The 13,245-nt window shown below is 50.5% G+C and overlaps 2 protein-coding genes across 4 annotated transcripts in view; one reads left to right on the top strand and one right to left on the bottom strand.

Annotated features, from left to right (window-relative positions):
* Positions 1-2,618, top strand: part of DMTF1 (cyclin D binding myb like transcription factor 1) — a 28,397-nt gene extending 25,779 nt beyond the window's left edge. For all 3 annotated transcript variants that reach the window (XM_033058506.1, XM_033058507.1, XM_033058508.2), the window contains exons 16-17: positions 604-751; positions 1,294-2,618. In XM_033058506.1, the coding sequence (XP_032914397.1) occupies positions 604-751; positions 1,294-1,403 (258 nt within the window). In that variant the 3' untranslated portion in view covers positions 1,404-2,618. The remainder of the gene's footprint in view (positions 1-603; positions 752-1,293) is intronic.
* A 1-nt stretch (position 2,619) lies between these two features.
* On the bottom strand, positions 2,620-11,381 carry TMEM243 (transmembrane protein 243). Its single transcript, XM_033058513.1, has 4 exons — positions 11,251-11,381; positions 5,110-5,160; positions 4,181-4,285; positions 2,620-3,129 (listed from the first exon to the last, which is right to left on the bottom strand). Exons 1-4 carry the CDS (start codon positions 11,326-11,328, stop codon positions 3,007-3,009), a joined length of 357 nt encoding a protein of 118 aa, XP_032914404.1. The 5' UTR covers positions 11,329-11,381; the 3' UTR covers positions 2,620-3,006.
* Positions 11,382-13,245: the final 1,864 nt, after the last annotated feature.

Raw genomic sequence — 13,245 nt, 5'->3', positions numbered from 1 at the left:
GGAAGAGAATGAAGGTATTGACAACTTGTACCTGGAAGGAATCAGTGTGTTGCCAGTCTTCTGGTATCATGAGGTTTAGCAAAAAAGTCTGGAGTCAACCTCCAGCCAGTGACAGACCAAGCAGGGCACAGCAAATAAAGTGGCTCCTTTGAGCTCCGTGTTCAGTGTCAGTTAAAACTTGACAACAGCAGTTGTGAAACTTAAGGTAAAGCTGTTGGGTTTGTGGAGCAGGTAAGTGCTATAAAGGGAATGCTTCAGTCTCAGAACATCTAGACAGCAAGTAGTAGGAAAAGCCTAATTATTCCTCTTTACAGACATAATATTTGACTTGCAAGGGAACATTTTATCACCACCTTGCAGTGTCTCCCTTCCTCTCCACCACTGCTCAACAGGGTAAAATTCTTCTTGTCTTGTTTATGGATGCCTGCACTAAGAAGAAATGTGCCCTGTAAATGCTGAAATAAACTATCTCAGGTGCTGGCATTTCAATTTAATGAGATAAAATTAATCCAGAGTGTATTGCTTACTGTGGAGCATGGCTGAATGCAGGTTTTTGTTTATGTACCAGGAATGCACTCTCATGGCTTGTTCTGTGTTGTGCAGGACCTGGGTTCCCCAACAATAGAAGAACAAGTTGATCAGCCTACAATAGATGATGAGACTGTGCTTATTGTTCCTTCTTCCCATGGTTTTATCCAGGCAACAGATGATATAGATAGTGAATCAGTCTTGCCCTTGACAACTCTCACAGGTATGCCAGTCCCTTTTCATTAAAGCAGTGTATAGAGCTTTTTAGTCTCTGCAGACAACACTTCATAGATCGTTGCTTTCTCTTATATAATTTTATGTATCAGTGCTATGAAACTTCAAGTAACCTAACAAATGCTCCTCCCCAGAGGAAGGCTCTCCCTGTGGAGCTATCAGAGTCAGCACTGATAGTGTAATACCTGATGGATGCAAACGTGAGTCACACCATTGCACCCATATCCATCCGTATTGGTCATCATTTACCTTCTCTAAAGATACTCAAAACCCACCTGGATGTGGTTCTGTGCAACATGCTCTAGCTGAACCATCTTTAGCAAAGAGTTGGACTAGAGGATCTCCAGAGGTCCCTTCCAACCCCAGCTGTTCTGTGATCCTGTGAAATAGAAATTGCAGACTGCCTGGTTTGAGCAACACTGGCTGTAATTGGTTAGAATTCCAGGTTACATTTCCTGTCTCCTGAGTTTGTATTTTAAATCTTACTATAATGGCACAGCAATAGTTATAACATTTTTTGTCCCTTGACAGATCCTATTCTACAACATCATGGAGATGGGTCACACATTATTGGCTCATCCTTGGGCAGTCCTGACTCGGAAGATTCAAAGGATGTTGAGGATTTAGTCAGCTGTCCCTGAGAAGCAGCAATGGTGTCCGTTTCCTATTGACCATGTTTGCATTGTGAAATTAGTTACAACCCTGTGCCACATTTCCAAAGAAAGCAGTCACAGTCTGTCTCTTTGAACAGAAGCTTCCAGTGTGAGATGACTACGGTGCACTTTCTCTGCTCAGGCTGTTTCCCTCGTCCGGGAGGGAGGGCTGAGCCGCCAGCCGAGGCCTGAGGTGCCACGTCTCACTGGGATGTTCCAGTGTTCTGAAAAGCCTCTGTTGCAGTGCTCACAGTGCTTGCATCCATCCAGTCAGTTCTGATCTGACTTGTTACTGCTGTGCTGAGCTGCACACATGGAAAACTGGACACAAGTCAAGGATTGTGGACTGTAGCCTCTTAGTGCCGCAGCAAGTATTAGTTTGCACAGGTTTCATGAAGAATGGGTGAGGATTTTTGCACTTACTGACTCTTGTAAGACATGGAGTAAGAGACTGTTACATTTCAGGAAGGAGTGAGTTCCATCAAAGACTTCAGGGAGCATGGGCAGCATCGTGAAGCAGTGGTGTGTGTTCCCATCTCACCTGACTCGTTAGTATCTCTGTGGCATAGGAAGAAGGCAGAAGTTTATGGGACTTGCCTGTTCCTGAGGAGTCCATTGCTGGCAATGGACAGAGCTCTGAAAGATCACTTGTGGAAAATCTTTTCTTGGTTTTCTTTATTTTTTCCTCTCATCACTACAGCAAGCTGAATAAAAAGGGAAGGGCTATGAGAAAGGGAAGCTACTGGGACCCACCAGCCTCCCTCAGCAAGCTTGGAGTTTCTTTGAGATTGTTGTGAGTAGGTTGGAACTTTTGTCTCTGTCACTGTTTACCTGACACTACCAGCCACCTTTCCAGACGTGATTTCTGCAGCAGGTTAGTAAATGGGGAGGGGTGTGAAGGTGGCAAAGTCTTGGAGAAATAGCTCTGCGAGAGTCTGGACATTAATTCCTGCATCGTTTGAAGCAGACACTAGGCTGAACAGCAGCCTGTTAGCTAGGAATCAAGAGAAAAAGCTATAGAAACTAAAGACTTGTATAAATTATTTTATTTATTTCTGTAATTAGCTCTTCATTATCAAGAGTTGGTCTTTTTCAGTCTGTGGTTTTGTTAATGTGAAAAATAAGTTGTAGTTTTAAATGGTTGCCTAGGGAACAGAAATAATTGTATATTCAGTTTCAACAAAATAAAGAGTATTTGTCTTACTTGACTGTAAGATGCCATTTATTTATACTGCCACAGATCTTTTCAGTGCTGCAGTTTATTTGTACAGTAATAAAAAAAGTGCAGTTTTTTCCAAAATGAAAAAGCTTGTGCCATTCTGAAACATCAGTACAACTGGAATGTTCATTAAGCGCAACAGTAGCTCTTCAAAAAAAAGCAGAATGTCACGTCTTATGGCAATAATTCTCCCCAACAAGAGGGACATTACATATACATTTACATGAAAATCATGTACTGATAGATCCTTGCACAACCCACTTCTTTCCTCTCAGGCTGATGGTTCTCACTTAAATGTCTCGAGTAGAGCTGAGAGCTGAGCTGGAAGCAGTCTGACACAGCAGCATCATTGCTGGGTATTCCCAGTGTCCTTCATTTACCCACTTCATGGAAGTACAGGTTGGCACATATACATAACATGACAATAGAAAACAATATGTAGTAAATTAGATTTCTAAATTTGGGTTCCAGGTCTCCTTGTCGATACCAGTAGATCTAGAAGAGAAAAGGAGTTTGTGTTATTTCAGAAAGCCAGGTGTTCTGAGGAAACTTTGGTAACTGAATTGGCAACTTGCAGGTTTAGTTTTGGTTTGTTTTTGGGTTTTTTTTTCTGTAACACAGTCCAGCTTCCTGTGGCCAGAGAGACTGAGTGTGTGTCTGTGTGAAACTGGCCCTGAGGCCAAGCGCTGTCTGGTCAGCTTTGCTGAGAGCAAGGGAGAGTGGGTGGCTTAGCTGGGTGTTCTAACTCAGAGCTAGCTACACCCTGGTGGATGAGGACAAACATCAGCTTTGCACTAACACAGTCTATTCTGGGAGAGGTGTGGGCACCAGCTGTAGGATTAAAACTGGGACTGACCAGGCACTGCAGAGCAACTTCCCAGCACACCTGGCAGTGAGAGCTCAGGGCTGTTCCAGGCCACAGCTGGAGGAAGGAGAATGCTCCAGGTATGAAGAGCTGCAGCAGCAGAAGGAGCCACCAATGTGCCTGCCCATGGAAGGGGGTCAGACTAGATGGTCTTTGACAGCCCCTTCCAACCCAAACCATCCTGTGATTTTCCAGACCTGCCAGTTCCCTTTGCCAGTGCTTGGGATCATCAACACCTTGGAATTCTGCAGTTGTCGAGTAGAGGAACATCTTCCACTTGCTGGAGCTTCCTACCCCTGTAACTCATCCCCTGTGTTTGAAAAGACTAATGCAAGTGCATGGCTGATGCCATTTCAAGTGTGTTCTGCAGCACAGCCATCTCTGCATTCCCATTTCAGTGCTCTGCTCCCTGGTTTCCTGCTCTCTCTCCACTGGCAGCTATGGGTGGCAGTGCCACAGAGGTGACAAGTCTTGCACCACAGCTGGGCTGCAGGAGTTGGCTCATTCACACGCTGCCTCTGCAGTAAATACAAAACTCATTTCCACTCCCTCATTGTCAGCCTGTGCTACAGAGGCAGGAAAGCTTTTCTAGGAGAGTGTAAAACAGAAGGCAGCACCACGTAAAGCAGATTTTATTCAGAGCCATCAACTCAAAAGCACGGCAAACATGGCGGTACTTACAAGAATGCCAGCAGAAATGCAACACAAGGAGATGCAGAAAGCAAAAAATACATTCACAGGTTTTGGAGGTAGTTGCGGGAAGACAAAAGCACTGATTAGAGTGACCTGTGTGGAGGAAAACAAAGATGAGGATTTCACTCTGGCCAGAGCTGCAGTGAGAAGAGGCTCAGCCCAAGGGCTGGAGCAGCACAGCGCTCACATCCTGATCTGCACACCCTCCCTGGCCTCTGACTCCCACCCCTGAGACACTGAAGGAAAACGTGCAAGTCTGGAGGAAAACTGGTACAGCTGCACACTGAGGGGAGTGGAGAAACAATGAAAGCTGTGCCATGCTGGCTTATTGCCAGAATCCACCCTCCAAGAGCCGTGAGGCCATCAGGCCCAGGGGTGCACACTGCCCGTGTAGGAGCATCCCTTCAGCCACACGTTCCTCCAGCTGGCACCTCCCCTGTGCCCACAGCCTCCCTGCACCTCAGCTCCCCAGCAATCCCCCCAGAACACACAACTGATGGTCTCCAGTCGTGACAGCGTCGGGTTTGTCTCTAAAGCACAGCTCAACACAAAGGGACAAACCTTGGAAAGACTCATATAAGGCATCAATAGAGGACAATAAATCAAAAAATAGAAGGAAATAGAAGCAAACGTGCTCTCCTGGCACATAATGCTTTGTTGTCTCACCCAGCCTCATGTTCAGCCAGGATGGATGATCTACCAGGGAACTTAAAGGATTTTATTGCAGCTCTTAAAGAAAGATATTCCCCTTCTATTGTCAAAGAGTTTCAGAAGACAGATATGTCCCAAAATGACTGCCTGCCCTAAATCAGAGTCTCTTTGGTCACTGAAGTTTCACCACCCCTTTTTGGGGAGGAATTCTGTTTTTCTCCCTGTCACTTAAAGATGCAGCATGGGGTGGGATGGGAAATACTTACTACAAGCAGCAAGGTTGTTAAGCCACCAACAACCAGATTGATGATTCTGTCCTGAAGAAAAGAGAAGAGTGTTATGTGTACCTAAAAAATCAACAAGAAAAAAACCCCCAAACCATATAAAACAGAGCATTAACCAGCAACACTGAAAGCATCAGTCAGGATCCACGCTGTCCCCAGCACACCATCAAGGCTCCCTGGTCAGCTCTGCACACAGGAAGGTTTCCCCTCCCTCCATGAACCCAGGGAGGTTGTACTGGTCAAGGCCTTGTGCAGCAGGTTTGCTCATTTGCAAATGGCTTCTCCACTATGTCCAAGTTGATTACAGTTGTGCAAATTATATTTATTTTTTTTTAAGTGGGACTGCACAGATGGAGGTTGTCAGAAAAAGCTTTTTTTAGCCTCACTGCCTGAGAATTAATAGACTGATAGAGTCGCAGGTGGGAATTTGTGGGCTGCTGGCAAGGAGGTGAAGCATTGCCCACACCCCAAATGCTCCACCCTAACACCAGCAGATCTGAAGATGCCACACAGAGCAGTGGTTCTGCTTGGACAGACAGATTTCCCCCCACACTTCTTTCTGCTGCTCCTGATCTGTACAAAACAACTTGAGGACACAACCTTTTTGCACGTGGGAAGAAAGAGCCCTCAGTGACAGCAGGGCAGTCCCATCCCAGTGGCATCAGGGCAGGGACTGGCTGTGGCACTGGGCTGTGTGACCATGGGCTCAGGGGAGCACCCACGGCAAGACCCTGTACTGATGAACCTTTCTGGAGCAAAAAACAAAGGAAAAGGCGAATATTCCAATCCCTGCCAGCACACTGCCTCCTCCCTGGTGCTACTCTGGCTATAAACACATTGCCACAGTCAGACAGGGCTGCACACCCAGACAGCTGACAGCTCAAAGGCTAAAAGAACAGCTACAGCAGAAAAAATGTGCAGAGAAAACACCCCAGACTTCAATTAACTATACTGAGTCATTAAGTGGGTATGGTGAAAGGAAAGTGAGAAAAGAGTTTGGGTGAAAGTGAGAAAAGAGTTTGAGTGAAAGCATTTTGCCCAAGACATCCCAGCAAGCAGGCAGGGCAACACAGGCTTCCCTCCTTGCACCCCTCTTCCCTCCTAGAATTTGAATTTGTAGAGGGAGAAGTCCCAGGTCATGAAGAAGTAACACATGACAGCAGCAGGGCACTAGAAGAAAGCAAAGAGGAGGCAGAGAGCAGCAAATCCTGTGGGACACCACCAGCCCTGACCTGAGGCTTTGTGGAGCTCATGTTAAGGTGGTTCAGGAACAGATGGATGCTGTGCCCTGGTTGTGTTCATCCCCAAGGGACAGGGCCACAGCAAGCAGACTCTGAAACCTCCCCAAGTCCTCTTGGTAAAACAAAATCACTAAGCTGTGGGGGAGCAGCAGTGGCTGCAGCAGTGGGAAGTGACCCCCCCTCCAAAGGACATTGTCACCAACATCCCCTGTGCAGGGTCCTCACCAGCCAGGCACAAACCCCTTCTCCTCACCAGCATTTCCACACACAGAGTTGGTGATCTGGCAGCAGCCTCTGAGAGCCAGCTATGAGATACCCACCACTGACCCCAAAAAAGGAACCAAGAGAAACAACTCCAGGCAAGTAAGAGATGCAAGCATGAAATGCTCCATGAGAGCACATCATGACAGCTCAGCTGGACTCCTCCTCCTCACCTAAAACAAATTATAGAACTCAAAGCTAACTTTAATTTAGGCAGGACATGGAAGGGTCCTTACCCCAAAAGCCACTCCAGCACCAGGAGAGGATGGCAGTTTTGCTCTGCCATTGCCCTCCAGACCTGGCTGAGCCCACCAAGGCAATGTTACAGAGGGGAACCAGAGCTGGCATTCAGGCTCAGCTCCTCCATTCAGGCTGGCAAGAGGTGAGCAACTGGATCCTTTGTGCCATGGAGGGGTGGCTTCCAACATCAGAGATAGCAGGAAATGCCAGGGAGCCAGCTGCAGAACAGCAGTGGGTCACCAACCTGCAGAGCTCATCTGGTGAGCACAGTCACAGCCAGCTCTGCAGAGACTCAGAGGGATGGACACACAGTCCATCACCATCCAGAAACTCAGCCATGACTGTGCTCCTGATTCACCAGAGACCCACTGTGTGAGGACAGACTGGAGTGGCCAGAGAAAACAAGGGAGTCAGACTTGACAGTCATGGAGCATTTCTCTCTTGCTGTTTCAGTGTGGGAGAGATCATCACCAGCACAGGCACCTCTCACCTCACACTGCTGGCTGAAGGGCTTCCCAGTGACAGCCAGATCAGGTGCAGATGCTGGCAGTGGAGCACGTGGTGTCCAGTCCCTGTGGCCAAGGCATCCCCTTCCCCATCCTTAAACCTGCAGTCGCTCAAATTCCCCAAACGCATTGCCAGCAGACTAAGGTATTTCAGGATGCAGGGATTAGAGACACTGATCCTGAAATCCCAGGCTTGGCAAAGCAGTGAGAGGCTGTATTCCCCAGTGCCCGCTGACACTTCAGCCCCAGGCAGCTTAGCACAGCAAAAAGGTTAAAAATACTCAAGCAGAGGCCAAGAGGCTAAAGGGATTGGGGATGACGGAGCCTTTCACCTCCACACTGTGTCCGAGTGCACAGCCCAGCCCAGGCAGACACTCCTGGGCACTGGGCACACAGAAACTGGCTTGTGTCCTACATGTCACCCAGCTGGCACAGCCAGCTCTTATGACCAGCACAGTTGATTCAGGAAGGATTTTTCTCCTTCTCATCACTATGTACTTTAATATCTGCTATAGTAAAAAGACAAAAACCCCCAGCAGGCACACCAAAACAGAGAGCCTGCCGCTGCTTGAGGTCACCTGGACCAGCACAGGGTACTGGCACAGACACACCACCTTCTGATAGAGCCCAGCAGTGCCTCCATGGGGTCCCCACTCAGCCAGACAGCTGCCAAGATGTGGTGAGCTGTTGGCCAGACAGGAGATGAATTCCATGTTTCATTGTTGCACAAGATGCATTTTGAAACGGGAGGGTTTCTTCCCTCTCCTCCTCCTCTGGGGAGGGTGTTGCAGGGGCTGGAGGCATCAGACTTCTCCCAGTGAGCCTCTGCAGTGCAGAGGTCTCCCTCCATCTGCCTCTGGGAAAGGGACATAAGGTCAGGAAGCGTCAAATCCTTGCAAAGCAGGAGGGCACAGTCCAGGATTCTTTAGGATCTGGGTCAAGGTCGCTTGGAGCAGCAGGGAAACTGAGGCCAGACTGAGACTGTATCTGCACTCCCTTCACAGGCTTTGACAGAGTGGCAGCTTTGCCCTTTGCCCCATTCCAGCTCAGCACCTTCCAGCCTTGAATCCTCCAAGTTAGCAGCATGTGGGCTGAGCCCACAGGGAGCCCAGCAGGGGCTTGGCCAGGACAAGGGAATGGGCAGGTCCCCTGGAGCATGGGTACCTGCTGCCATCTCTGCAGGAGTGACAGAAAGGCCATTTTTATGCCTTACATCAGCAAGTCCAGATGGTCAGCAGCCATTGCAGCCCGCTGCAGCCGTAGGGGACACCTGAACGCAGTGCCAGACCCAGCCTGGTGGAATTGCAGTCAATGCAGGCTGAGCTCAGGGCCATGCTGGCCACCCACCCACTGCAAGACATGGGGACCTCCTGTTGTGTCCTCAACAGCTCATCATTCCCATCCCCAGCTGCCCAGTCTCTATTGCTCTGTGCTTCCAACCCATGGCAATTAACTCCCACCCACTCAAATGCTCCCACCGTGGAGGAACCCAGCTTTCAGCTTCTTTCCTGACAAGTGCTGCACCTGTGGCTCTCTGTCCCCTCTTTGCCACCCTACAGCTGTGCCTTTGCATTGTCTCATACCCATTCACTGCCAGTGCTGCATCCCTGGAAACCACAGCTGAATCCACAGTGCCTGGCATTCATCAGTGCTGCCACACTCCCTCTTCCCACTTCTTTGGTACCATCTTGCCCCAGTCCCTGCTCAGCAGGGGCCCAGGAGGGCGAGCCTGGCAGGGGCAGCTGCACCATGACAGGGCAAGGAGATGCTGCTGCCCAGCTCTGCCATCCCCACAGAGTGGCTTTACCCTCAAAGTCACCAGCTTGGAGACCAGGAGAGTGCAAGAAGGCAGGAGAGGGAATCCCCATCCCTACATCCACTTCCAATCGCTGGCAAGGGTGGGAGACCCCTAATTTAGAGAGCAGGGCTTCCTGGGGCACAAGCAGTGCCCCTGCCCCTCCCTGCAGCCCCAGCCCGAGCAGAGGATCCCGATTTGCCGGTATCAGCCATCACTTGCAGACACCCAAAAGCAGAGCTGGGGCACATTTCTCCCGGCAGACCTGCTCCCATTTAAAGGCAAAGTTTAGCTTTTCCATTTCTGACACAGAACATTCCAGCTCGGGACCTCACCAGCGTGCGTTTCCGAGCAGCCCGGGTGAGGCGGGGAGGAAAGGACCCCTGGGCAGCACAGCGAGCCCCTGTCTGTCGGACACGGCTGCAGCAGCGAGACACCATCGCTGCTGATCGCCCCTGTGACAGGCTCCAAAACAGCCAGAGACAGGCAGGGGGTGAAGTGCAGGGCGCTGGATCCCCGTCAGAGCCCAGGAAATTAGCATCCCACCTCTCTCCTTTCCGTGGCTGGAAAAAAGCAGCGATCAGGGATCAAAGGCTTAACCTGGGCTGAAAAGTTTGGAGGTTACCTGCCAGGACTGCCTCCCTGCTCCCATGGCACATCCCAGTCCTAGAAGCTGGGAGCTTCCCAAAATCCCTGGACAAGGATCGTCCACAGCACCCAGGTGCAGGGCACTGCCCCAACAAAGGCACTGCAGTGCTCCCCAGGACCAGCACTGCTAGTGGGGATACCTGTCCCCTCAGTTCCTATTGGGGTCCTGCCCGTCCTCCTATGCCACATCCTTCTAGAGTTCCCAGAAAATCCGCTTGGTATCACTTTGTTTTCATTAAACATTCTAATTGTAGCAGCAGTTCCGAGTTCTTGCAGGGAGGGCGGTGATGGATTTGATGCACTTGTGAATAATCGCACCCCTCCAAACACACACGAATGTGGGTAACCCCTCCAACGGGACAGCCCCGAGTCCCAGCCCGATGAAGTGACAGCTCCAGGTGGTTCCCGAGGATTCCCCAGGAGCCCCCTCCCCAGCAGAGCCCCCGCAGCAGCGCCGGAGCCGAGCGGCTCTCGGGGATTGACACCTGAGGAGCCGCCGGCACCGAGGAGCCACCGCCGGCTCCTCCGTCCTGGGAGAAAAATCAGCGCCCAGGAAGGCACCAAAGGCGGCCCCCAGCCCCAGCAGAGACCCCCAAGGTGGGTGAGGCAGCTGCTGCAGCCCCGGACCCGGCTGGGGGCTGCAGGACACAGCGGGATGGGGCACAGCGGGATGGGGCACAGCGGCTGCGGAACCCCAAACTGTGCCCAAAGCCCTTCCCAGCCCCACCTCCAGGGACCCCCAGCCCGGGACCCCGAGCCCCAAGCTCCCGATAGAGTTTGGGGGGGATGTTGGTTGGGGGGATTACTTGAAAGTTGATTTCCTTGGGGGGAAGGAGGGGGAATATTTTGCGAGTTTTCTATTTGAGAAGGGGGTCTTGCTGGGGGAGTTCTGGGGATATAGTTTGGTTTTTTTAATATTTGGTTCGTTTGGGGTGGTTTTGTTGGATTATTTTTGGTTTGGGGCACTAACCGGGAGATGGTTGTTTTTGTTTTATTTCAGGAGGTTCTTTTTAATAATTACGCCAATTTGAAGCTTTTCTTTCTTTTGGGATTTGGGGGGCTCCTTTTATATTTTTCCATTGGCGTGCAGCCTTTCTGATTTCTGATGCTGTTTTTGAGGGGGACTGGAGATTCTTTCTTATTTCCTAGGGATTTTGAAATCTGTTGGCAGGGTTCGGGCAGGTTCCTCGCTCGGGCCGCTCGGCTCCTGCGGCGCTCCGTGCCGAGCCCGGGGGCAGCGGCTGTGGAGCCGCCGCTCTGCGGGGCGGCCGGGAGGAAGCTCCTCATTACCGGGGGGCATTTACCGGGGGAGGGGGGGCACTACGGGACTTTGTGCTGCCTTTCCTCCGCTGCGGTTCGCCCCGGCGGGGGGGCTGTAGCGGGGCGGGGGGTGCCGGGGGCGGCGGTGGCGCGGCGGAGCGCTGTCCCTTACCCTGGCCGAGGTCTCCCCGAAGAGCGGCCGGTTGTCCGCGCCGCCGGTGCCGTACCCGCGGGCGGGGAATCCCTCCATGGCGCGGGGGCGCTGCGCCGGCGGCCGCGGGGGGGCGCCCGCTCATCCTGCGCCTGCCCCCGCGCCCGCCCCTGCGCGCCCGCTCCGCGCCCCGCGCTGCGCGCCCCGCCTCGGCAACGGCACGGGAACACCGGGAACTGCTCCGGGAGCACCGGGAACTGCTCCGGGACAACCGGGAGCACCGGGAGCGGCTCCGGGAACGGCTCCGGAAGCGGCACCGGGAGCACCGGGACACCGGCAGCACCGGGAGCGGCCCCGCGGGACATGCGCGGAAAGGGGAGGAGCGGGGCGGGCCCAGCGCGCTGCGCTGACCGCGCCGCTTTGTTGCTCAACAAAGTTGCGGTATTTGAGCAAATCTCGTTAGGGGTGATGATACGGCAGCTCGGAAAAGGAACTTGATTTGATTTTGGTTTTGATTCGATTTGATTTTTCTTATTGTTGGTTTTATTTTGTTATTCTGGTAATTTTTTTTAATTTTATTTTGTTTTCCTTTATTGTGTTTTACTCTCATAGAATCATAGGAGCAGACTATCCTGAGTTGGAAGGGACCCACAGGTAACACCAGTCCAGCTCCTGGCCCTGCACAGGACACCCCCAGACCTCACCTGTGCCTGAGAGCCGTGTGCAGGCCCTTCTGAACTGTCAGACTCTGCTGTGAGCACTGCCCTGCAATCCTGTTCAGTGCCCAGCCACCCTCTGCGTGTAAAACCTTTTCCTGATATCCAACCTAACATTTATTTTATAGCTGTTGTATTTTTCTTGTTTTGTAATTTATTTTAATTTCACTTTATTTTATTTTACTTTCTTTTTGGAGGGACTTGTTTATTTATTTATTTATTTATTTATTTATTTATTTATTTATTTATTTATTTATTTATAAGCATCTGGTCGTGCTGGAGCTGAAAAATCAACTTACATGTGCTCTTCCCAGTCCCCAACACGAGTTACCCACCTAAACTAAATAAAAGAGAGGGAACATTCCTGAGGCTGAGACTGGTGGCAATGAAACACTTTTGCTGTATACATTCCTTAGCCAAAGTTATCCCATGTAATGTCACTGCTGCTGCTTCCTTGGAGCTGATGATATGTTTGCATGTGGGAATGCCTGGGGGCATTATTTTGTTGGTTTTTTTAATTTATTTTTATTTATTTTTGTTTTATAATTATATTTTATTTACATTTTAATTTAATTTCTATTTAAATAAACTTTTGTGGTTTTTTTGTTTTTTACATTTTAAATAATTTCATTTTTTCTATTTATATCACTCGGTCTCAGAAAATAGATGTCCCCCAGACCATCATGGATGGAACCTTTCTCCAAGTGCATTTTAGGATTAAATGTTGTAGCTTCCAGGAGAGATTTTAAGTTTTTTGTTTAAATGAGCCTCTGTGGTTTCCCCCAGTCCTGCTCTCCCTGTCATGCACCCCTCCAGGAATTCCAGGGGCTTCCCCTAAATACCAGTGGAATCTAGCAGAAACAGCATGGCCATTTCCTTCTTGCTGGATAGAAAAGATTCATAGGTCAGATCTGCAGGTGAAGAGACCAAGAAGAACCCCAGCAGCAGATATGAACTGTCAGAGTTAATTCCTGTCACTCCCTGTCATCCAAGGTCCCCCCACATAGGCCACTGGTCCTGGCTCGTGGGAGCTCCCCAGCTCTTGAGCAAGAGCCCGGTGAAATCAGCGGCTTCTCTTGCGAAACATTTCTGTCCTTTTGGGTCACAAGTGCTGCTGGGGCCGCTTGGCCTGGGCTGTGCTGTGCACACAGGGCTCGGAGCACTCCATCTGCTCTCAGCCTCCGCGCTCAGCGCGCTTGGAGACCAAAGCGCCGCTGCTTCAAAGGTGAGAAGTGTTGAATTCACGTAAGGCGGAAAATTATCACAGTTTCGATGAGCTTGACTGTGTCCTGAGCTGAAG

This window comes from Catharus ustulatus, chromosome 4, assembly GCF_009819885.2.
Source record: "Catharus ustulatus isolate bCatUst1 chromosome 4, bCatUst1.pri.v2, whole genome shotgun sequence".
In the NCBI taxonomy this organism is placed as follows: Eukaryota; Metazoa; Chordata; class Aves; order Passeriformes; family Turdidae; genus Catharus; species Catharus ustulatus.
The sequence above is the reverse complement of the archived record's forward strand: the minus strand, read 5'-3'. Positions and strand labels throughout refer to the sequence as shown.